The 22,701-nt window shown below is 49.4% G+C and overlaps 9 protein-coding genes across 9 annotated transcripts; 7 read left to right on the plus strand and 2 right to left on the minus strand.

Moving 5' to 3' along the window:
* The first annotated feature begins 639 nt into the window (after positions 1–639).
* K444DRAFT_108619 (uncharacterized protein) lies at positions 640–1,496 on the plus strand. The gene has a single exon (XM_024870307.1). It carries the CDS (start codon positions 759–761, stop codon positions 1,245–1,247), a length of 489 nt encoding a protein of 162 aa, XP_024731508.1. The 5' UTR covers positions 640–758; the 3' UTR covers positions 1,248–1,496.
* A 184-nt stretch (positions 1,497–1,680) lies between these two features.
* K444DRAFT_617957 (uncharacterized protein) lies at positions 1,681–2,078 on the minus strand. Its single transcript, XM_024881226.1, has one exon. The coding sequence runs from the start codon at positions 1,923–1,925 to the stop codon at positions 1,746–1,748; it is 180 nt and encodes a 59-aa protein (XP_024731509.1). The 5' UTR covers positions 1,926–2,078; the 3' UTR covers positions 1,681–1,745.
* Positions 2,079–2,240: 162 nt separating this feature from the next.
* On the plus strand, positions 2,241–4,215 carry K444DRAFT_617958 (aldehyde dehydrogenase). Its single transcript, XM_024881227.1, has 3 exons — positions 2,241–2,398; positions 2,476–2,875; positions 2,924–4,215. Exons 1-3 carry the CDS (start codon positions 2,337–2,339, stop codon positions 3,953–3,955), a joined length of 1,494 nt encoding a protein of 497 aa, XP_024731510.1. The 5' UTR covers positions 2,241–2,336; the 3' UTR covers positions 3,956–4,215.
* A 202-nt stretch (positions 4,216–4,417) lies between these two features.
* Positions 4,418–7,112, plus strand: K444DRAFT_569702 (phosphoglycerate mutase-like protein). Its single transcript, XM_024877239.1, has 2 exons — positions 4,418–5,329; positions 5,398–7,112. Exons 1-2 carry the CDS (start codon positions 4,851–4,853, stop codon positions 6,674–6,676), a joined length of 1,758 nt encoding a protein of 585 aa, XP_024731511.1. The 5' UTR covers positions 4,418–4,850; the 3' UTR covers positions 6,677–7,112.
* Positions 7,113–7,398: 286 nt separating this feature from the next.
* Positions 7,399–9,035, plus strand: K444DRAFT_655413 (uncharacterized protein). Its single transcript, XM_024886011.1, has one exon. It carries the CDS (start codon positions 7,862–7,864, stop codon positions 8,762–8,764), a length of 903 nt encoding a protein of 300 aa, XP_024731512.1. The 5' UTR covers positions 7,399–7,861; the 3' UTR covers positions 8,765–9,035.
* Positions 9,036–10,173: 1,138 nt separating this feature from the next.
* On the plus strand, positions 10,174–11,459 carry K444DRAFT_617960 (HD domain-containing protein). The gene is made up of 3 exons (XM_024881228.1): positions 10,174–10,645; positions 10,714–10,907; positions 10,995–11,459. Exons 1-3 carry the CDS (start codon positions 10,416–10,418, stop codon positions 11,270–11,272), a joined length of 702 nt encoding a protein of 233 aa, XP_024731513.1. The 5' UTR covers positions 10,174–10,415; the 3' UTR covers positions 11,273–11,459.
* A 127-nt stretch (positions 11,460–11,586) lies between these two features.
* K444DRAFT_597582 (FAD-binding domain-containing protein) lies at positions 11,587–13,916 on the minus strand (the record flags this gene model as incomplete). Its single annotated transcript, XM_024878491.1, has 7 exons — positions 11,587–12,065; positions 12,124–12,150; positions 12,257–12,378; positions 12,556–12,992; positions 13,070–13,349; positions 13,421–13,722; positions 13,770–13,916. 7 exons carry the CDS (start codon positions 13,914–13,916, stop codon positions 11,935–11,937), a joined length of 1,446 nt encoding a protein of 481 aa, XP_024731514.1. The 3' UTR covers positions 11,587–11,934.
* Positions 13,917–18,386: 4,470 nt separating this feature from the next.
* K444DRAFT_634325 (uncharacterized protein) lies at positions 18,387–19,870 on the plus strand (the record flags this gene model as incomplete). The annotated part of the gene is made up of 2 exons (XM_024883732.1): positions 18,387–19,542; positions 19,605–19,870. 2 exons carry the CDS (start codon positions 18,387–18,389, stop codon positions 19,868–19,870), a joined length of 1,422 nt encoding a protein of 473 aa, XP_024731515.1.
* Positions 19,871–20,515: 645 nt separating this feature from the next.
* K444DRAFT_539258 (MFS general substrate transporter) lies at positions 20,516–22,277 on the plus strand (the record flags this gene model as incomplete). The annotated part of the gene is made up of 2 exons (XM_024875610.1): positions 20,516–21,535; positions 21,591–22,277. The coding sequence occupies 2 exons, from the start codon at positions 20,516–20,518 to the stop codon at positions 22,275–22,277; spliced, it is 1,707 nt and encodes a 568-aa protein (XP_024731516.1).
* Between the last annotated feature and the right edge of the window lie 424 nt (positions 22,278–22,701).

Here is a 22,701-nt window from a genome sequence, read left to right on the forward strand (position 1 = left end):
TTGTGAATTTGACTGTGTTGACCAACCAAAGGAACATGGCACTACTTCCCAACTTGAGTGCCGCCGAAGACTATATATGCAAAGCCCACGATATAGGGATAAAACTGTGCTTCTTATGGAGAGAATCAAGAGAATTGCTTGAAGAGAGACATGGGAGAATTGGATAGGGGAGGTGGAGACTCGGACAGAGATACCATAGTCTCATAGGTATTTTCGCGCTTAATAGCTTGATCGGGAAGGAAGATAATGCTACAGAAGTCAACTTCCTAAATCCACTCTCCCTTCGAACATTGAAGCGATCTGCAACACACCCTGGAGGACTTGAGTTTGTAAATAAAATCACCCTCTGAGTTGAGGACATTTCAATGTACCAGAACTTTTGAAACGTTATGGCAGCAAAAACCCCACTCAGGCTACCCATATTCACTGGAAGACAAGCAGGTTTGATAATAAAGGCAAAGGCGAGAGATGTGATGCGCAATAAAGTCGACTTCGCAGATTTAGGCTCGGTTGTCAATACACTGAACTATTGGAACGTTGAAGGTGCTCTTGCTAAAACCATCCTCTTTAGTGTTCAATGGAAAGAGAAAACATTCCACTCGTGAGTCTCGGGCAGAATCCGAGCACCTTAGAATAGTAGCTCAGTTAATACTTTGCGAGTCTAATAATCAGAGAGACCCACACACTATATTAGTCTTCCTGTACTTTACGTACAATCCAATCTCTAGACCATTTGCTTCCTCAACATCCTATTGGGCATGGCAGAGGGAAACAAATATCAATCTCACGGATCACGTGCTAATGTACTCCTTTGGAAAGCTTCTGAAGCGAACAAGTCTAACGAGCAAGTCCAAACGAGCACTGCATTTAGCACATCGCTGCTTTTTCATCTCATCCATCGCAAAAAAAATACACAGGATAGCTGGGCCATTCTCTCCCAGAACTACCTGACTCGTGTTCACAGATTACTCCCGTTGGTCCATCCCCACCCACGGTTCCGTGTGGAGGGACAGAGATCTCGCCTCGCCCCCTCGGTGATCCGGAGGCCAACACGGATGCCGCCACCATCTCCTAGGTCAAGCCACGCCGTCTCTCCGGCTGCGGGGAAGTCTATTGCATTGGAGGAGAGGAGGTTCCGGGGTTGCTCTAGTAACTCTAGTTTCAATGGTGAGTCCCCAGATCAGCCCAGATTGACCCTCCATCAGGACGAATGGCCTTACTTTGGTGGATCTACAGCTGCTGGATAAACGGAAGAATCGGGGCCAAGCCTCAAAAGCCACTTGCGAAAATGTCGTTGAGATCTGCATTGTATTGGCGCTGGTGCGGAACGATCCCTTCCCTGCATCGAGACAACATGCATTTTTCTACCCCGGGCAATTTTCCCTCCGTTTTGAATAATAATAGCTTTGATGTATGTTTCGCTACAGTAATGTCTATGTCCGAAGCTATCTTCGGCGCCGGCTATCGCCGAAAGCTCTGACGAAATGGCCTTTTGCCTGGATTCCACGAGGGGGCCGTATTTACGACGACGTTTTGCTGGCGAGACTGCCTCGGCCTAGATGATGCGCCCCGCTCCGCAATTCGCTACCTTTTTCCGCGAGGGCATTTTGCGGCTAAAGTCCACATAACACAACGACGCGTAGGTGTGTGCAAAACGTGGAGTGAAGATAGGAAAGGGACGTCTTCGGGCGAAGGTGAAAGAGGAAGAGGAAGAAGGGGAGGCCAACGTGCTACATTCCCTGCCATCAAAAAGCACACCATGACAGTGGTGGAGTGGAGTGGAGGGGCACTCCGTAAAACGCAATTTCCACGGTGGTACAAGAACTTCGCTGCCGGGCGACGAACCGCCGTTGGTCCTTGTGACAACAACTAGGTGGATTCCTGGATCGGCGGACGCAGCGAGAATTTGTTCGAATCCAACCCATATTATTGCCTGCGGGCAAGGGGGGTGATTGGCAGGTCAAGACCAGTTCCCGGAGCTGCAAAGACAGTTTCGAGCTCGAATCCTGGAGCTATGGCACACTAGCAAGTGTGGAGAGAATGATTGACCTCTCAAGTTGCCGCAGGGCCCGCCTTCCTTGCTGATGATCCACCGAAGCGTTGCACAGTAACGCATTCGAGTTGGGCGGGGAGGAACGGGCTCTTACAAATTATGTGCGCTGCTGTGCGCTGCTGTGCTCCTGCTGGGTAGCTTTACGTCGTGGGTTCCGAGCCATAAAACTCAACCCCTCCCCCTCTCCCTTGCCTCGCTCCTCCTTCCACATACAACGCCTCCGCGCACAACAACTCCAAAGTAATACCCATTGTACTCAGTCCATTCACAATCACACATCAAGATGAGTCTTACGGCCTCGCTCCACACGCCATCCACTGGCAAGTACGAACAGCCCACGGGATTGTAAGTGCTTACCCCGTCTACCCCGCATTTTCGGGACGGCGACGGCAACGGCCCCAGCTGACGGCTCATTCCTACAGGTTCATCAACAACGAATGGGTCAAGGGCGTCGACGGCAAGACCTTCGAGACCATCAATCCCTCCACCGAGGAGGTTATCTGCTCCGTCCACGAGGCCACCGAGAAGGATGTCGATATCGCCGTAGCTGCTGCCCGCAAGGCGTTCGAGGGTTCGTGGCGGAAGGAGACACCAGAGAACCGCGGCAAGTTGCTGGTCAACCTCGCCAACCTGATCGAGAAGAATATCGACCTCTTGGCTGCCGTCGAATCTCTTGACAATGGCAAGGCCATCGGGATGGCAAAGGTTGACGTCAGCATGGTTGCTGGCTGCTTAAGATACTATGGAGGCTGGGCCGATAAGATCGAGGGAAAGGTTATCGACACCAACTCTGATACCTTTGCATACACCAGACAAGAACCCGTAAGTATCCAATCAATTGTTGAGGTTATCACCTTCTAACGAACCCAGATTGGTGTTTGCGGTCAAATCATCCCCTGGAACTTCCCACTGCTCATGTGGGCGTGGAAGATTGGCCCCGCTGTTGCCACCGGTAACACCGTTGTTATCAAGACTGCTGAGCAGACTCCTCTTTCAGCTCTCGTTGCTGCAAACTTGATTAAGGAGGCAGGTTTCCCACCAGGAGTCATCAACATTATCTCTGGCTTCGGAAAGATTGCAGGTGCTGCCCTCTCTTCTCATATGGATGTTGACAAGATTGCCTTCACTGGTTCCACTGTCGTCGGTCGTCAAATCATGAAGGCTGCTGCCGGCTCCAACTTGAAGAAGGTTACTCTTGAGCTCGGAGGCAAGTCACCAAACATCATCTTCAACGATGCCGATATTGAGAATGCCATCTCCTGGGTCAACTTCGGTATCTTCTTCAACCACGGCCAATGCTGCTGTGCTGGTTCCCGTGTTTATGTCCAATCTGGTATTTACGACAAGTTCGTTCAGCGGTTCAAGGAGCGTGCCACTGCCAACAAGGTCGGTGACCCATTCGCTGCCGACACCTTCCAAGGCCCACAAGTTTCGCAACTTCAATATGATCGAATCATGGGCTACATCGAAGAAGGCAAGAAGTCTGGTGCTACGGTTGTCACCGGTGGTGAGCGTCACGGCGACAAGGGATATTTCATCCAACCCACCATCTTCTCCAACGTCACCGAGGACATGAAGATCATGCAAGAAGAAATCTTCGGCCCTGTCTGCTCTATTGCCAAGTTCGAGACTGAGGAGGAGATCATCAAGACTGGTAACAACACCACCTACGGTCTTGCCGCCGCTGTCCACACCCAAAACCTCAACACCGCCATCCGTGTCTCCAACGCTCTCCGTGCTGGTACCGTCTGGGTCAACCAATACAACATGCTCCACCACCAGATCCCATTCGGTGGATACAAGGAGTCAGGTATCGGACGGGAACTCGGCGAGGCTGCGTTGGCCAACTACACTCAAACCAAGTCTGTTTCCATCCGCTTGGGTGATGCTCTTTTCGGTTAATAAGCTGGGTGTTGGTAATGAAAGGGAACGAATCCACATATGTATTATGAATACTTTTGCTGAAGCGGTGCTCAGTACTCCGAAATAAAAATAAATGCCACTAGACTACATGATCTTGCCCTTCCAGTCTTGTCAGTCCTTGCGTCTGCCAAGTGCCTGTCTGCTTTCCCAGCCACCGATTAAAATGTCTCACCTGACCTGGGCTGTTGTGCAAGGATCACGATAAGCTGGTGTGCCAGCTCGTCGACAATCACGGCAGTGAAGTGTGTCTGCTGTCTTACAACTTCAATTGAATTTATGCTCTACTTTCTTGTAGACCTCGCCGCATAGCAATCGATAATCAGAGGGCATCCTTTGGCCGCAAGCCCTCTCTCTGTCTTCCCGTCCAAAGCTCTCCGCCATCTAATGCGGGGTCATGGATATCAGAGCACATCCCTGCTCATCCTTCGCGCAATCGATAGTCGATAAGCGTACTGATAGCGGACTTGGGGAGCTCTTGGAGCACCACACCGCACCGCACCACTTCTTGACAGCTGCAGCAGGCTGGGCCGCCGGATCGACGCATGCTTTCAACACCCACCCAATTGATCGAGGCCCTCGCGTGCCAGGGTTACCTCGAGTGCAGAAAGCTTTACTGTACAGTACAGAGCAAGTTTAGCTTCAGCGCCATGGGCCAGAGCAGGCAAGGATGAACAGGCTCTCCCGCGGTTTTGCTTACAATGCTCCCGCAGGACATCACGAGCTGTCTTCTTGTACCTCGAAGCCTTCTCTTCTCTTTCACTTTCACTTTGCGTCATATTATCTTGCTGCAGCCTGTAAACAGCTGTCTCTGCGCTGAAATCGGCGGCGGAATCGTCCATAGCTTCTCGTGACTGTCTGCCTTCACTCTGCGACCATGGCACCCGTCTTCACCGTCATCCTCGCGCTGTCTGCAACAGCCTTGGCTCAGCGGACCCAGCAAGTCGTCTGGTCCGCAGTGACCTACACCTACCACGGCGAGAAAACACCATCTCTGTTCCCAGGCCCGTACGACCTGACTCCGGTTGGAGCACAGCAGCTCTATGAAGCCGGCCAGATCATCCGTGCTCGCTATATCACCGGCTCTGGAAACACCAGCCTGACAAATGCTTCGCCCATCAATGGCATCAATATAATCCCGATTGACAACTCCCAATTGAACATTTTGACTACGGATGACCCATGGGTGAGTGCCAGTGCCATGGCTTTTATGCAGGCTTTATATCCACCAAGGAATTCCGTCGTTCTCGATTTAGAAAGTATGCTGGGCAATTCGAGCTTGGAGCAGTACCCTTTGAATGGCTATCAATATCCCAATATTGAGACATTAAGCATGCTCGATTTCAATCGTCTTTGGTGAGTATTCAGACCTTTTGTCTGATGTTGTGTACGAATGGCCGACTGACTGACTGACTGGATAACAGGATTGCTGGAGCTGACAATTGCAACAACTATGACATTGAGAACGTAATGTCACTCTCTTCACCCGCCTACGTCCAAGAAATGCAAACCACAAATGCCTTCTACCAATCGCTCGGCAACTCCGTCTTCTGGGCCTTCACCCCTGACGAGCTTAACTATGGCAATGCTTGGACACTTTGGGAGTACGCAGCCTTCGAATACCAGCACAACGAAACACTCTACCAATCCGGAAACTTCACCGCAGACGACCTAGCAACACTGTACAACCTCGCCTCCCAACAACAATGGCTATTCAACACCCCCGACTCAACCGGGACCGTAAAAGCCATGGCAGGTCGCACCTTCGCCTCTAAAGTACTTCAATCATTTCAACACCAAATGGCCTCCAACGGCTCAGCCGAAATGCTCACCCTCCTCTTCGGCTCCTTCGAGCCTATGCTCGCCTTCTTCGCGCTCTCGAACCTCGCCACCGGCCCCTCCGCCTCCCGCTTCAACTCCCTGCCCCTCCACGGTTCAACAATGACCTTCGAGCTCTACTCCTATACCCCGATGCCCATGTCGCAAAGCGCGACCATCCCATTCCCTAGCACCGAGGAGCTATGGGTGCGCTTCCTATTCCGCAACGGGACTGGCGCTTCGGACCCTTTCGTCGAGTATCCACTCTTTGGAAGAGGGAACAGCGAAGATGATATGACCTGGTCGGACTTCGTGTCTGGCATGGGAGCATTCAGCCTCGTTGATCTGGTTGACTGGTGTTTGGAATGTGCCAGTGGGAGTTTGTTTTGTGAGGCGATGCTGCTGAATTATAACAGTGAGATAGGATCCGGCACGGATACGCCGAAGAATGCGAAGACTCTTTCTGCTCCTATTGCCGGGGTTATTGGTGCCACGGTCACTATTGGGTTGCTGCTGATTGTTGGGGCTATCTTGGCGTTGATCGGGTTCAGACTCGATTATCATCCGAGGGAGAAGCGTGCTGTGAGTGATCTCGGTGTGTTGAAGCGGAGCGGGAGCGGTGGGGGCTTTAAAGGAGCGGAAAAGTTGGCTTCTGATACGGACTTGACAATGAAAGGCGGTGCTGGAGCGAGCGTAGTCCGACACGAGAGAGTGGGGAGCTGGGAGCTGAACGATAGCCCGGATAAGCGCTCGGCCTTGGATAAGGATATCGAGAGCGGGAGGGGATTGAGCAAGACTACTTATGGAAGATCAAGTGAAGATGGACATGGACTAGGAGGTGTTGACCCGTACGGAGAGCCAGTTAAGGCTTTGGACCAAGTTTGAAGTCGTGATTCTGGGTCATGGTTCTCTGGGCGGGCAAGGATAGATTTGGGATTGGGTTTCGGATTGCGTGGGCTAGTTGGTTGCGTTTGATGATTTGACGCGATATATACGACGGACGATACCCTTCTATGTCTCTCACTATACCCCATTTCCGCATTTATCTGCGTTGAATGTTAGATGGAGGCGTTCGGTTGTTGGGGCTGGAGGAGCTTGATTCGAGGGTAATAGCATTGATGCCTTTCATGAAAGTACTATAATCATTCGTCCGTTTTGTTATATTTATTATCCATCAACTTGTCTGTCTTCCGCAGCTTTGCATCTTGACCAAAACTTTCGAAGTGTCTGGTCAACAAGGCGGCGAAAGTTAATTAGTAAAGCAAGAGTCGAGCGTGGGAACCATACTGGAAAAATGAATTTTTACCATCTTATTGAGAACAAGATCGCTACTAAACCAGGGTATGACCTCAAACAATCTGTTTTTCAACCGGCCGGTACCTTCAAGCCTCTGGTTTGCTGACAAGGCTGCAGCAAGAACAGGACGTGACGAAAGTGAATCAAGCGACTCGCAGCGTTTCGCCTCGGGATAACTATCGGCCCCTGACTAGCCTAGCTCCCGCATCCGTCAGGGGCACACCCTGATCCGAGCGCTGGAAGTCCTCATAGTAAGCCGAGGTGTCAGCTGCAAACTTTATCTCCTTCATCATTTTGTTGAGAAGTCGGAGGCTTTTTCTATCCGACGACGACGACAACTTTCCACCTCATGCTGCAAAGGTTCCGGTTGACAAAGCAACCAATTTTCCGGGACTGAATATTAATCATCGTGAAAAGCCAAGGGAGGGAACATTGGGGCTGGACGGCCGTACAGTAAGGCTTAATCGTCGGACACCCGACGACAACATTAACTTCACTCAGAGGCTGAAAGGCGCAGCCCACTCTCAACAGTTTGAGATCCTTTACGGACGCACAGGCTGCGCCGCGTACGTTGCTTCTGCTTGGTCCAGTGACCCTGATTGGAGTTCTATATTTAAAGTCGTCCCGTCTGTTATAAAAGTCAAACTTCATCCTATCCTGCGATCTCTTTTGCCGAAGTCCACTTGCACAAGGAAGCAATTTTGCTTCCAGCTATCAGCACTTTTTGGGCAGTCTCTTGAAAGAGGTAGTCTCTGTATAACTGTCACATCCATCATGCCGTCCAGAACGGAAGACACACCTCCTCCGAGTATTCCGATCCCTCTAAAGCCATTAGCACAATTCAAACGTCTCTCGCCCACTGTCTGGCTCTACACACCACCCAACTATTCAACTACATCACAAACCTCCTCTCTTGCACCAACAACCATCCTCCTCTGTTCCTGGATGAACGCCGTCCCAAAACACACCGCCTACTACGCAACCACCTATATGACCTTGTACCCCCACGCCCGAATAATCCTCGTAACAATCAACACCGTGCAATTCCTCTGCCACCCGGAAAGCAAACGCCGCGCCGACATCAAAGCGGCCGTCACCGCCCTCCTCGCCGCAGACCAATCCACGGATCGCCTGCTTATCCACGCCCTGAGTAACGGAGGCAACCGCCGCGTCTATAACATCTCCAGCGTCTACCGCTCTCTCACGGGAAATCCCCTCCCCGCAAAAGTATGGATTGTCGACTCCGCTGGCGGGGTCCCACAGTTCAGGAGAGACATCCATGCGCTCCAAGTCCCGGCGAGGCAGTTCAGCTGGTTTGTGTGGATTCCGTACATGGCGTTTGCGTACACTATTGTGAGCGTGGTCTACGTGACTGTGAACTGGATGCCGGAGTGGTTCTGGTACGAGCTGGTTTGGGGTCCGTACAAGGGGAATAATGATCCGAGACTGGTAGATGGGAAGTGTGTGAAGGGGTATGTGTATAGTAAGGAGGATGAGGCGATGGATTGGAGGGATACGGAGAGGCATGCTAGGGTGGCGGAGGAGAAGGGGTATAGGGTTGTGATGAAGTTAATCGAGGGCGCGGGCCATGTGCAGATGTTTAGGGGGAAGGGGGGAGAGAAGGATTATTGGGGTTTTATCGAGAAGATTTGGGGGTTGGGGGTTGGGTTTAAGTGATGCTGAGTCCAAGTGGAATGAAGCCAGTTACAAGCTTCTAGATCTTAAAGTGGCTGATTTGATTGGAATTGCTTTCAACTATCAGGAGATTGCAGTATAATTTCTTGCTTCTTCATTCTTCCCGGAACCGTCAAGCCGCCTTCCCAGTGGAAAGAACAGCCACGTTCAGCCCCAGGAATCAAATTGAAGAGGCAATAAGACCAAGGAGTTCTCCTTCAAGATCACGCTATATACAGAGCAAGAAATTAAACATATATCTGCATTCACCACCCCCTCATCTGAACTTTGGTCTACCGACCTCTCAACTTACGCATAAACGAGTCCAGTCTCCGTTCATCTTCCATTCTTCAGCATCATTCATTTCCAAAATCTCAGCAGACTCCCAAATGACCTTCCACAAGATCTTCCTTCTCCTGTTCTCCCTCGGCGTTATGGTTGCAACACATAACAGCACAAATTTCATCCTCATCGCCGCCGATTCTAATCTTGAAGCCCGTCGGCTCAGAGACCATTACCAAAATCCATACCCATAAAGTAAGTATAACAATAATCTTCAAGTACAAGGGGAGCCAGTATAGGTGGGGCAGTACAAAGTTAAATTGTAGTTATGGCGGCCACGCAACTGATCAGCCTTGGTATCAGCTTGCGGGGTATTTCGAGTTTATTTGTTAGGAGGGATTTGAGCCAGGGGAATGGCGGCTTGCGAGGGAATGAAGTGTAGAGGCAGGAAGATCACTTGAGCTTTTTCCACATCCATGTGCTTTTTTTTTTGCAGGACTTGGTGCTCTCTTTGGGAGCGCGGTCTCGTGGCTCGGATTTATTTGTAGCTGTGATTTACCTGCGAAGATTTTGCGTTGGGCTGAAGATGGCTGGTTTTTCCATGTAAAAGACCTTGAGGTTCGAGAACAGTAGGGAGAAACGAGATTCCATGCGCAACTCGCCTTCTTTTGAAATGGTTTCAAATCTACAATTTGCATCATAAGGGCAATACTATTTGATTATCCATTTAATGATCTAAGCTGGAGCAAGTCTTATCATAGATCCCCAGGTTAAATTTTGACTCGCTTCCTTGAACCTATGGAGATTTGGAGGTCCAATTATTTCAATGGTTGCAAGCAAATCCGATCATTTTCTAAAGAATATACAAGACCTTGACACCTATGATAAGATTTTGGATATAAGATGAAGACTCAGTGCATGTTCCGGTAGTCCCGAATTTTGAAGTTAGTGTTGGTATATTTATGTATCAGGGTCCAATTGGGAAGGAACAGAGGCGTTCAAGCAAGGGCGAGGCGGTTTACCAGTAAAATCCAGGAAACACACACTTCTCCTTCCCCTTTCCATGCCACTTTTGTGATAGAGATCATTTCTTCCGGAGGAAGAGTCCATCATGACCCCCACATGCCCCCACATCCCACGTGAGTTCGTGCCATCCCCGCAAGCAAACGCGTCGACTTGCCAAGTTTGCCTTCACGCGTTACATTCACAATTTTTGTTTGACTGCCAGCATGCAGGTGAATCAGTATCCATAGTCAATCGCGTCTCCTGGCCCTCTTTCCTTCCATAAAGACTTCTGTTTCTCAGATGGTCTCAAACTTTCTGCTAGATTTATCGAAATTTGCTCCTCACGCGTCAACAACAATCCGTCAGGATGGCTGAGCCAAAGAACCTGATCGCCAAAGTCAGCAAGTACGTCGAGGAGTACATGTCACACTATGATGGGTCCCACGATTTCTGCCACATTAAGAGAGTTCTGGGTCTCTCCCATCAGATCTACGACGAGCTCACTTCGCCCTCAAACAAGCCCTCTTCCTCTGACTCGTCGGCTTCTGCTCAACCTCTCGATCCTTTGATCATTACCCTGTCTGCTCTGCTTCACGAGTAAGTAGTAGCAATTTGTATCCCAGTCCTGGAACATGCTGTTCGTAACGGTTGACCTCCATCCCCAGTGTCGGCGACAAGAAGTATCTCCGAGACGACGAAGACCACGAGACTCTAGCCCACAACGTCCTCATGAAGTGCGGTGCCTCTCCAGCACTCGCGCAGAAAGTCCAAGTCATCTGCCTCGGCGTCTCCTATAGTTCCGAAATCAAGGACATCCAATACGTGCAAGGCTTGATCGCGAGATGTCCAGAGCTGGCTGGTAAGGCTTCTTCTTGGACATGACACCTTTGAACTCCCAACACTCTTACTTTTCAGGGAAATTTTGTCGTGCTAATTGATTGTTCAGTGGTTCAAGATGCCGATCGTCTCGACGCCCTCGGTGCCGTTGGCGTAGGACGAGTATTCACCTTCGGCGGAGCGAAGGCAGAGCGCAACATGGAGGAATCCATGGCGGTGCTGGAGAAGAAGTTGCTCAAGTTGCAGGGAATGATGAAGACGGGCCCAGGCAAGAGAATGGCCATGGAGAAGACCGAGAAGCTGAGGATATTTCGGGCATGGTGGGACGAGGAATGCCGTGCGGAGCAGTTTGGTGCTTCAGTTCTGGATGCCGCAACGGATGAATAGCGAAAGTTCGTAAGATAAGATAGACAGGTTGGATTTGGTGTCTTTTCTGGAACTTTTGGAGATTTGGGCCTGGCGCCAGTTTGCTGAGATACCCCTAGACTTTAATACATAAGCGTTGGCTTCTGGAGCAGGCTCCTTCCATCCTTTTCGATAATCCTTCTTCTGAAACCGATATATAACACTGGATCCTTAAAGTCATTTCTCAAGATCTCCGTGGTTGCTCGTGTACGTTTCCCAAGTAGATTATCTGCTTGGACGGAGTTCAAGTGCTCTCCGCTCTCCGCTCTCAAGGTGACATAGCGAAGCCTCGACCCGTCTTGAAACCGTGTGTGCGGTACCTTGCCATTTCTACGAGGTAAAAGTGTTTAGGAATGTCTATCCACTGTTTCCTTTTGAATAATAGTACCCCGAGGTGGAAACAAGCCCTTAATTGATGCTGGAGAACGAAAAGCAAAATATAGAACCTCCCACTTCAAAAACTTCTGCCAAGCCCACGCGTTCAAGAAAAAGCCATGTTCTGTAGTGATCACTCCCAGCTGAGCCCAGATCATCAATCATCTACTCATTCTTCCTCACGACACCCATCACTGCTCCCATTGGGCCCAACTCTAGAAATCTATGACTGCCTTTCACAACATCTAACTTCCCTTGAATAGCGCCCATTACGCACCCGTATTAGGAAGCACCAACTGTGGGCCCTTGCTAAAGACGTTGTTGGGATCGTATTTCTTCTTCAGCTTTTGCAGCTGGGCGAAGTTGTCGCCAAAGACCTGTGTGCCTCCAACGCCAATACCTGAAGAGATTAGTGGCAGTATCGACAACCAGCCTGCTCAGCAGGTGGAGGAGCTTACCGTCATAGTTGAAGTATTCACCTACGCCTGTCCATCGAGTCAGAATCTTCGAATTTTTATTTGTGAAACTCTACACCCAAGAAAATGGAGGGAGAAAACCAAGGGGTCTCAGGGTAGCAATATTGACATTTACCATCTGCTACAACTCCGCCTATCCTTGCTGTCATCCTGGATTTCTCAAACTCCTGACGGGACTTGGAGCTCATATCCTGGGTCCACTGTCGAATCTCTTTGTCGTGATCTGCTTGGGTCCAGCTGGCCAGCGAATTAGCACCATAAGATTCAAATGGGGTGTGAGGGAGCTGAAGCTTCAGGGCTTCGAGGCCGCCTTGTTCCCAAGACACCAGGCTAAAGGAACACGCCGACTACTGGAATAGCTCCTGGGCTCCCAGCTCTCCCAGAAAAACATAGCAAGTTAATATGAGACCTTACCCCATGATCCACAGCAGATTTCCGTATGCGCCTCGATTTGCAAATGCCGTACAGTCCTGAGAAAAGCTGAATAACTTCCAGAAAGGAAGGAATTCGAAGACCATAATCGACATGGAGGCATCTGGAATCTTTTGGATGAGATTGCGAAGGTCTTCGAGGCACGTCTTGGCGAACTTCAGATCAAGAGGAGAAATGAATGCTGAGCCTTTCATGGATCTTCGGGGCCCGGCCTTCAGATCTTCATTCAACAGAGTATTCATCGTCCAATAAAGCCGATTCCCAGTAAAATTCTCATGTAATTTGAGGCCAATCAAACCGCTGAACAGATCCGTCGCAAGTGGCTCTGGTCCATTGTAGAAGACAGCAGCTATGATGCAGAAAGTATTTGCAGATAATGCCTTAAAGCCCCAAATCAAGGCGCTTTTTGGGTCCGATTTCTACAGGGAGTCGGTTAGATCCTCGTTCCGACGCAGATGAAAGGCAGAACAAAGCATTGGTGAACCTCCATACATACCTCGAGGAAGCGGTTTGCAAACTCAACCACTTTATCAATTTCACCGATGTCGATGGCCAATGTCCCTCCCCAGACTGGGCGATTCATTTCATGAGCCCGAAAGGTAAAGGAGAGAATAACACCAAATGAGGCGCCAGCTCCTCTGACAGCCCAGAAGAGCTTAGGTTCTCGATGTCTTGATGCAATGACAATGTTCCCATCAGCAAGTACCATCTGCACTTCCAGGAGATTGTCAATGACTAGGCCATGTTCTCCAACCAAATACCCGTATCCACCGCCCCTAGGTAGCGGGGGAGTTAGCAATTGCTAGATTGATATTGTTTCGGGGAATGAAATTGTTCCAATACTTACAGGGTCAAGCCTCCGACACCGGTCGTATTGACCGTGCCTCCCACCACTGCAAGCTCATGTTCTGCAGCAGCCTTGTCAACATCTGCCCAGAGAGCGCCACCTTCCGCAACAACAATTTTTGCCTTTGGGTCAACAGATACCTTTCGAAGTTTGGACATGTCGATGCAGATTCCGCCTTCTGTTGACGAGGATCCACTTGTAGAATGACCTCCACCGCGAACAGCTATCTCGATTCTGTTACTCGTTGCAAGTTTTATCACGTTGGAGACGTCTTCAGCACAGACTGGGAAGACTATGATTGCCTAGTTGAGATTAGAATCATGTACAATGAGGCAGCTTTCACTCTTACAGCTCGTTTCTCTGCTGCTGAGGACCATCGCGCGATGCTCTCTTGGTATTCTTCTGACTTTGAGGTGATGACCGTGGCTCCATGTGAAAATTCCTTTCTCAGAGTATTGGCCAACGACTCAATTTTGGTGTCTGTGATGTTTGCCATTTTGAAGCAGGTGTGCCTGGGGTGGCCAATGTACCAAGTCGGGAAGTGTGAAGATCAATTGCATGAGCAAGGCGCCAGACAGGGACTCCGAAAATTCTGTCCTCAACTCGAATAGTGTGGCGCAGGTGATGCAAGGAAGTGATGTTGTAAGAGAAAGTTGGGGAATTTGTTGAGTGGTGTTGTAGCACGGGAACCACCCTGGGGGAAGGAAGGAAAGAAGGAAGGAAGGAGTGCTGGGCAGCTCAAACTGCAGTCTTGCAGGCACTACCATCCGCCTGACTGAAAATTAATAGCGGCAAGAACTGGGATTTGGTGAACAACAAAATGATTTTTCATTTTGACAAAGGCATATGCCCTGTAACATCTCTGCTTCCAAGAGTCATGAAAACCTAGTCCCTATTGAGCAGCGATGAACAAGCTTTTCGACATCGAGGTATCAGTTTTGCAAAATCAACTTCTTCAGGTAATCTTATATTTGGTACAATCAGTCACGTAGTTCTCTGTGGTGTGTTATTGGAAGATCCTGGATAATTGCTGAGGGTAGTCACCATTCTTCCGCCGTCTTCTCTTCCAAGCCCGGGGCTCAGCGTTCACCAATTGCCTAGCCAGAAAGAAGTATAGTCCATGCCTATCCCCCTAAGACTCGATGTCTACCATCTTTTGAGAGGAGAAAAGTGTTATGGAACACCAAGTTGTGCAAATCATGCAGGTGTAACAACGAGGGGCGCACGACTCTGAATTTGTTGCAAGTGTCACTGATGTGTGCAACAGCCACCCCAAGAAAGGAAAATACCTGTGATTGTTACAATGCCTTGTACATCCTATCTTTCCAAGGAGAGAATTGCTCTCCTAGTCTCACAATACCCGATCTCCCATTACTTTTCAAGCCGAACCCGCGATAGAGTCTCCGTCAATACTGTACGTACCTCTTGAGAATCCGGCTCTCTGTCCAGATTCGAGCTTCCTCCTCTCCTCGCCCATATCATCTACCATTTCAGGCACACTTCTAGCATAGCTTCTGTATCCGTTCTCACCATCCACAGGAACCAAAATTATCATCCATACCCCCGACTTGATCATCCAACCCAAGTAACGGGGCACAACGAGTGCATCGAGGCTTGACTTCGGCCGCACTACGGCCACTTTCACATGGCTGAGACACTTTGGGTAGCCACAGCACTTTTGAATTGACAGAAGCCCCATCCTTGAAGGCCTGTTCGAGTGCTGAAATAGTTTGCGACGGACCGCCGATCTTGGTGAAGAGATGTGTACGTAGCAATCCTGGGAGCCGGAGAGACGGAGATGAGAAGATGATCTGCAGTGAAGGGTAGATTCTGACTAAAAGATACTGTGTCCTACTGTCAGTTGACCTAGAGGGAGTTGACCCAGAAAACAGCCAAGGGTATACGCCAGGAGCACGAGAGACTTACGTATACGCCTGGAAGGCGAGGAATTTTCCCATTGCTAAGACGATTACTAAGATGTAGTTGGGAAAGATTGAGACTCTCGGTTTCGTTCCTGTCAATCACTCTTTTGGTCTGCCCCCGGTTTTCCCGCTGGGAGGAACATTCGACTTCATCGAACCGGCATCTGAATCATCTGCTCCCCGACTATTCCTATCGACGATGTCCGATTCGTCCTGACTAAACATTATGCTCAGCTCCTGCAATTAATGAGGTTGGGAAGTACCTTCAGACGCAAATGTGATCGGATTGTCGTGCATAGATGGATCGGTCAAGCAGAAAACTTCGGTCAGATTTCCAACAAAATCTCGGATGACGGGAATGGCTCTGCCAGTGATGGCTTGCTCTATATACTGGCTGACCACTCCAACCACTGTATCCGTGATGAAGACAGGAAACGCTTCCGTACAGAGCTGTAAAAGCTACCTGCCGCATAATCTTCGAATCAGACATCCAAGGAGTCCGCTTGACGTCGAGAGAATTTGCAATAATATGTGTGAGATGGCTATCGCACCTGTCTTGCAACAGCGTTCGCATACTCGATCGCTTTGACTGCTTTCCTCATCTCTAGATATCTAACCAATGCGGGCATTAAGTGTGAGCTGTAGCGATTGAAGAACGAGCAGAACCTGCTAAAGAAGATGTGATCTCCAAGGATGAAATGGAGATGCTCCTCGGAGAACAATCGACTCATTATATCCTCGGGTTTAACGTGATTTGCTTGTTGTTCTGGCGGCTGAAGATCATAAAAGAAGAATCTGCTGGGTTGTGATCTTGAGTTGACCGGGCCTCCATTCGTAAACTGTCATCGTCCATGCTGACGGAAAAGCAAAGAGGTGTGGAGATCTATTGCAGGAATGGTGAGAAGAGATAATTGATGGGACTGCATTGTAGGACTGCTTTGAACTAGTGTTGGACGCCATTTTAAGGAAGGGCAACTATGTTTCGATTGAGAGCATAACTCTTACTAGACTGTAAGATATGGGGGCGAGGGCACTGGGGTGGCCGTATACATAGCAGAACACAGCAAAATGCTGCAATCGAACCTGCATTGCGTGCCATGGAGGTGACTGAGATCAATATAGGCCGTTAAATCAAGGATACGATGGTGTAACATGACAGGAACTGGAAGAACACTTGTGGACATCCATCCATACCGACCCGTCGGATCTTCCCCGTGGGCCCAAGGAGGAAGGGATCACTGAGCCACGAGCGTCCAGAGCTGTATCCACGTGACCCGTTAGTTGTTCAAGCGCCTGTTTCCAGAGGGATAATTCAAGGATATCTGCAGTTTAGCGGCGGGGCAGGTGAAGCACGGACTCGGAAAAGGCCCTTGAAGTTCCTCGAGAGCATCGATGTAATATGTCTGGAACTCGATCGATGCTGGAGCCACCGTCACACCAACCCGGATCGGACTTACAGGGTGTTCCCTGTGACACGTGCATGCAGTATGGAGTTGTGCCTTGCAGTGCCGCCCCTGCGAGCTTCGGCTCGGCAATTGTCTGAATATCATTTTTTGCTTTTCTTGGATGCCGAGGAGCTTTCTCATCGGTTGTTGCCTTCACCCAGACGCTGCCCTACCATCGTCTGGTACGAGATCCAAAAAGCAAGATTCGCCGTGAGGTGCAGAAAACAATGTTCGATATCAGGTTTTCTGGAAGCCGGGGTACGGTACGATTTGTAGCTCCAAGCAAGGGGACCGTGCCCAAACGGGGGCTCCCAGTTGCTCTGAGCGGTGGCCGAGATACCGTAGCGGGAGAGAGGTCGGGGAAGAGTGATAACGTTTTTTGGCAGAAGAATTTTCGTGACCTATGAAGATCCCTCATGGAGGAGTGTGACTGAGAATGCAACTAGGCCATGATTGAGGTTTAAAGAAGAACACCGTACGAATGAAGTGGAGGAAACCATTGGCACTTGAACCTGGGACGTACGTGATACTCTCAGGCCTCATCTACTTGCTAACTCTAGACTTTCGGAGTTTGTACTTGGGCTTGAACCCCTGTTTTATATTCTATATTCATTAACATAGTCAAGATCTAATGCAGCATATATGGAAAGCATGAAAGTGTGCCCTGCACGCTCTCGTGGCATCTGCAACAAACGTCCTTGCTTATTTGTAAACAGCGTGGAGAAAGGGGTAGAAATCTCGATGATAAAGAAAGCTCCCTGTTGCTATTAAGAAGAAACCTTGCTCTGTTCAAAGGTGAAGTTTCCCCTGCAGGGACTTTGACTTCCCCTTGGTGATTCACTCAGAGCTTCTCAAAGGAATACATCTGGAGAGGATCCGTAGCTCTCATTGCACCTCATATTTATCACACTGGCTGATAAAATTAAACCCAAGTCTAAAACCAAAAGAGCATGGCAGAAATTATTCATTTCACAGGAGACGATTCAGCCGATGATACTTGGGAGGTTGGAGATGGCGTCGGACAATCTATGATCCGCGCCGAAGCCATAGCGTCCAAAACAAACCGTGCAAACATCATCCTTGGCAACTTGGGACGACGACCTGAAAACACACTCTGACGCTCTCAGGATTTCCTGTGCAGAGCGCCCCATACAACTCTGCCGATCTAGATTTTCGTTTCCGAGACTATTATGTCGTTGTAGAACCTATTGACTGGAGTAAGGCGAAAACATTCCGCAAATGGGAATACGATCCGTAAGTAATTTCAAATCTAATATTCCCTTGGGTGCTTGCGTATTGAGGGAGAATCATGATGCACAGCTTAAAGGCTCCAAGACCGTGTTTCGAATACCAAGCATCAAACTCTGCTTTACTCTTATGGCCAACTACTGATCTTTCCTGTTTAGAAGCACCATCGCACGTGATGTTCTGTCCTCCATTGGCTCCCCTTTGGCCGACAGTGGCTTGAATCACCATTTGCAGCCCTTGCTAAAGAATTTCTCACATGTGGACGAGAACTTGGATCTGGCTGCAATTCGCTGGGACTTGGTTGGTGCTTGAGGATAGACACTTGTGTGTCGACCTCTCAATAAGCCAACAATGCCACCTGTCTCAGAGGAGCACCATGACGCACATAATCTACCCGTTCGCTCGCCTCTGAAGCCTACTCGAGGTGGTATAGTCCCGGGAGGATTTGGGGCAACTAGCCGAACGTCCAGCACTCTTTCTAGCACGAGTCTTGGCTACCATCTACCTGATACTGGGTTCTTCAAGCGGTCATTCGACCCAACCCCGCGTAATGGCCAGAGCAGCCTCAATGGAGGTTGGGGGACTCCTGGCCAGCAATTCGATTCAAGGCCGCAGGTGCAACGGCCTATGTTGTCTGGCGGTCTCGTGCCAACCCGACTTTGGCACCCCCCTATACCTATGAACGCATCGCCCTCTGCTTCTGGTGGCTTTGGGCTGGATGGGCAGGGCAGTTCGTCATACCGCGACCCAGGCACTCCCCAACACGCCAAGACTCATGTGCAACAAGCGAATTCTTCCGTTTCTGTTGTTCTGAATCCAGTCACGCCAGCTACTTTTTATGGTCAAAATGAAGTCTCTGGATCGGGTTCACGAAGCTTGGTCCAGAGCAGATCCGGGTCCGATGCCCCAAGTCCTGCATCATCCTCTGCTCTACGACGTGGCCGACCGCCCAAAACGCCTAGCTTTGTTATAGAAATCCCTAGTCTAACTCCAAAGAAACGAGGACGACCTTTTGCAAGCCAGCAAAAGACTCCCTCCACAGATCCAAATTACAAGAAAAGGGGCCGTCCGTTTGCAACGGCAGAATCTGCTGCTAAAGCTGCTGCCAAAGCTGCTGCAGCTGGATCAGACTCGGCAGATGGCACTACCAAGAAACGGGGCCGGCCTTTCAAAGTTCGAACGCAGCTTGATATACCAGTCCCCGAGCCGGTGTTCATACCATTTATCTGCGAGTGGAAGGGTTGTCCCGCTGAGTTGCACAACTTGGAGACTCTCGTGGCCCATGTTTTCAACGTCCACAACAAGAAACAAACCTCTGGTAGTCGTCTTTGTCTTTGGGGAAAATGTGGGGTGAAGCATGGGCCTTCAGATGAAACTACAAAATCACAGAATCATGATGAGCCGAATGAATTCAAGACTCAGGCGGAGTGGAAGGACCACATCGATCAGCGACATCTGATCCCTTTTGCTTGGCATATGGGTGATGGCCCAAAGGGCACGTCTTTGTGTATGTTCTAAGTCTTTGGATACCTTTGAAGGAACAGATTTGTACTGACTGACAAATTTTAGCTATCAAGCCAGACCCTGGTCCGGCTCCTTGGTTGATGGACAAGGATGGTCGGCAAGTCACCCCTTCGGTCCAAAGCCAACCGATCGAGGAAGGTCGAGCAAAAGAAAACAATGCGAGAAGATTCATACGAAAGATCGATGGTATCTACTGGACTTACGAACGCATCAAATCACCCGAAGAATATATGAAAGTCCAAGTCCCTCAAACCGGCAATACCAGCGACGGCGATGACGAAGATGATGCCCGTATGGACGAATATCCCTGAGCATTTGCTTGGAGGCAGACTTTGTATTACATGGGTTATGGCGTTTGGAGAATAGGATCGTTTGGGAAGAAGACTGCATCGGGCATGGCGTGGGAGGTTGATTCTGATTGTGCTTTACGTCACTAAGCCGTGAAACTTGAGCATATGCCTCAGGAAATAGACCGAGTGAAGGATCTATTACAAAGCCTGCAAGAATTGATGTTGCTGTTTAATGAATTGCCACTTGTGGAGAGGCTACAACTCCAGGCTGCAGGGTCCTATACTCTGCAATCCTGTGCCTCCATCATCTGCGAACTTTACGCTTATGCATCTCTATGTCTAGAATCCTCTGTGTGTTGAAAGAAGGATAAATAGAGCATACTATGCGATAATGATTTATCCACATTTATAAATTGGAAGTCATAGGGGCGGCGAAGTTTATATGAGCATCGGGTGGGCGAGGCTTGACGAGGCTCGGTCCTCGCCAGCAGCTTTTGTCCGAGCTCTGCTGTGTCAGCGGATCAATCCAACCCTTCTCCAACCTCCTCAAATGCATCCATCAACTTCCGGCTCCTCGGGAGTCACTACTTGTACATATTTCCATTAATGTCACATTAATCTGGATCTAGGCCGTTTTCCAACACGGTCCTTCCTCCGGCCTGCACAATGGCCACGACTCACACCCCACTTCTCACGGACGAAACCTCCCTCCTCTCGTCGATCTCGTCCAAATCCTTCTCTTCCCTCGCCCGCAAGGTGCAATCACAACAGCACGATGTTACCAGATATATCTCATTTGCCTCCGCCATCCTCTCTTGCCTTTGTGCAGGCTCGATTACAACATATTCCCTCTACGGGCATCTCTTCCAGGAACGACTACGCTATACACAACTTCAAGTCAATTATGTTATAATTGGTGCAGAACTAGCTCTCTATCTCCCTGTATCATTATTTGGATATCTATGCGATCGATTGGGACCGGCTCCGTTGTCATTTGCTTCTGCCATTCTGTTTGCAATTGGATATCTGCTTGCGGCGTTTACATATAGAAGTGGGGCTAAGGATATTTATGGGTACACTCATGAGAGGGGTTGGCCGTTATCTGTCATGGTTACGGCCTTTGTTATCATTGGGATGGCGACTACGTTAATGTATCTCTCCGCCATTACAACGTGTGCCAAGAATTTTGGACGGGGCAAACACAAGGGATTAGCACTAGCAAGCCCCATTGCGGCCTTCGGGTTGAGTGGCTTGTGGCAGAGCCAGCTTGGGGAGAGGGTCCTTTATGAACGCAGGCCTGGCGGAAAAAGGGGCGACGTGGATGTATTCAAGTTCTTTCTATTTCTAGCATTTACACTGCTGGCAGTGGGCTTGCTTGGAACAGTCCTGTTGAAAATAGTAGACGAAGAAGAACTCATCGATGAGGCTGTGGACGAGCTTGAGAGGAGCGGGTTGCTAGAAGATAGTGCTTTCTTCCGAAGAAATAGCGGACAAAATGGTTATGGGTCCTTTGAAGACGGCTCTGATGAGGAAGCAGCTGAAGCTCGACGGATAGAGGAGGCGAAAGCTCGTGATGAGGAAGAGTCTCGCAAGAAGACTTGGTTATTGAACGAAGAAACCCGCAGATTCCTCAAAGATCACACTATGTGGTGGCTGGCTGCGGGTTTCTTCTTCGTTTCAGGCAAGGTCCTTTTCAACCTGTAAATAACGAATAGCTAACGATTTCACAGGTCCTGGCGAGGCTTTCATCACTAACCTGGGGACGATAATTGGGACATTATATCCTTCAGTTACCGGTCCTTCCATTATACCAACGACGGCGGCCACCCACGTTTCAATAGTAGCAATTACATCAACAATTGCCCGAATCCTGTTCGGAACCTTGACCGACCTCTTGGCTCCGCCTACGGTCGGCCATCACTATCAGTCTGCTAGCAACTCACTTTCTTCCCTGCCACCAAGAGGCAGATTCGCAATTTCAAGAATCACTTTCTTACTCGGATCAGCACTACTGCTATCTCTTGGTCAGGTTTTGTTAGCTTCAGGCGTGATCCAAAACCACGCCGAGCGATTCTGGGTAGTCTCGACATTGATTGGATCTGGATATGGGGCATTGTTCAGCCTGACACCTCTTATAATTAGCGTGATCTGGGGCGTGGAGAACTTCGGTACCAACTGGGGTATCGTGGCAATGGTTCCAGCTCTAGGTGCTACGGTCTGGGGCGTCGTTTACTCGAACGTCTATCAATGGGCCGCAGAGAAAGCTTCGTATCATAGAGATATGGAGGATGACGTGTTGTGCTATGGGAAGCAATGCTATTCTACTACATTTTGGGCTATGGCCGTTTCCGTCTGGATTGGATGTGCTCTTTGGGTCTTTGCATGGAAAGGAAGAGATGGCTGGAGTCGTAGGGGTATTGCTGTGTAAAATAGATGAAACACAAGAAGTTATTGACTTTGCAAACAATGGAATTTCAATTCTCGTCAATTCAACTCTCCTGGAGTAACCAAACTAGCGGTTCCAAAAAGCGATCAATTCCCTCGGGTATTTCCAGCAAGACTTCGTCTCTATCCAATCTCACACAAACTTGACACAAGGTCCACATCAGGAGCCCCAGAGCTTCCTCGCCTTCTTCGTAATCCATACAAGAATCATAATACAGTACGCCGTAATGTATACAAGCACCGCCAAAATAATGGTGACCCAAAACTCCACCGTGACCAAAACTTCCATTTCTTCTATCCATGATCGTGGTCATGATCCAGAACCCAGCAACAATCTTCTATTCTTCTTGATCAAGGCGTGCAACTTCTTCTCAAATCCCTCTGTCTCCTTTCTGGCCACCTGCAAC

This window comes from Hyaloscypha bicolor (assembly GCF_002865645.1).
Source record: "Hyaloscypha bicolor E unplaced genomic scaffold K444scaffold_129, whole genome shotgun sequence".
Lineage (NCBI taxonomy): Eukaryota > Fungi > Ascomycota > Leotiomycetes > Helotiales > Hyaloscyphaceae > Hyaloscypha > Hyaloscypha bicolor.

Bases quoted from the DNA above. Each gene is read 5' to 3' on its own strand.
- K444DRAFT_108619 (XM_024870307.1), top strand. From the start codon at position 759: ATGGCAGAGGGAAACAAATATCAATCTCACGGATCACGTGCTAATGTA.
- K444DRAFT_617957 (XM_024881226.1), bottom strand. From the start codon at position 1,925: ATGGGTTGGATTCGAACAAATTCTCGCTGCGTCCGCCGATCCAGGAAT.
- K444DRAFT_617958 (XM_024881227.1), top strand. From the start codon at position 2,337: ATGAGTCTTACGGCCTCGCTCCACACGCCATCCACTGGCAAGTACGAA. The intron at 2,399-2,475 runs GTAAGTGCTTAC...TCATTCCTACAG, and splicing joins TACGAACAGCCCACGGGATT to GTTCATCAACAACGAATGGG. The intron at 2,876-2,923 runs GTAAGTATCCAA...TAACGAACCCAG, and splicing joins CATACACCAGACAAGAACCC to ATTGGTGTTTGCGGTCAAAT.
- K444DRAFT_569702 (XM_024877239.1), top strand. From the start codon at position 4,851: ATGGCACCCGTCTTCACCGTCATCCTCGCGCTGTCTGCAACAGCCTTG. The intron at 5,330-5,397 runs GTGAGTATTCAG...ACTGGATAACAG, and splicing joins CTCGATTTCAATCGTCTTTG to GATTGCTGGAGCTGACAATT.
- K444DRAFT_655413 (XM_024886011.1), top strand. From the start codon at position 7,862: ATGCCGTCCAGAACGGAAGACACACCTCCTCCGAGTATTCCGATCCCT.
- K444DRAFT_617960 (XM_024881228.1), top strand. From the start codon at position 10,416: ATGGCTGAGCCAAAGAACCTGATCGCCAAAGTCAGCAAGTACGTCGAG. The intron at 10,646-10,713 runs GTAAGTAGTAGC...CTCCATCCCCAG, and splicing joins CTGTCTGCTCTGCTTCACGA to TGTCGGCGACAAGAAGTATC. The intron at 10,908-10,994 runs GTAAGGCTTCTT...TTGATTGTTCAG, and splicing joins GAGATGTCCAGAGCTGGCTG to TGGTTCAAGATGCCGATCGT.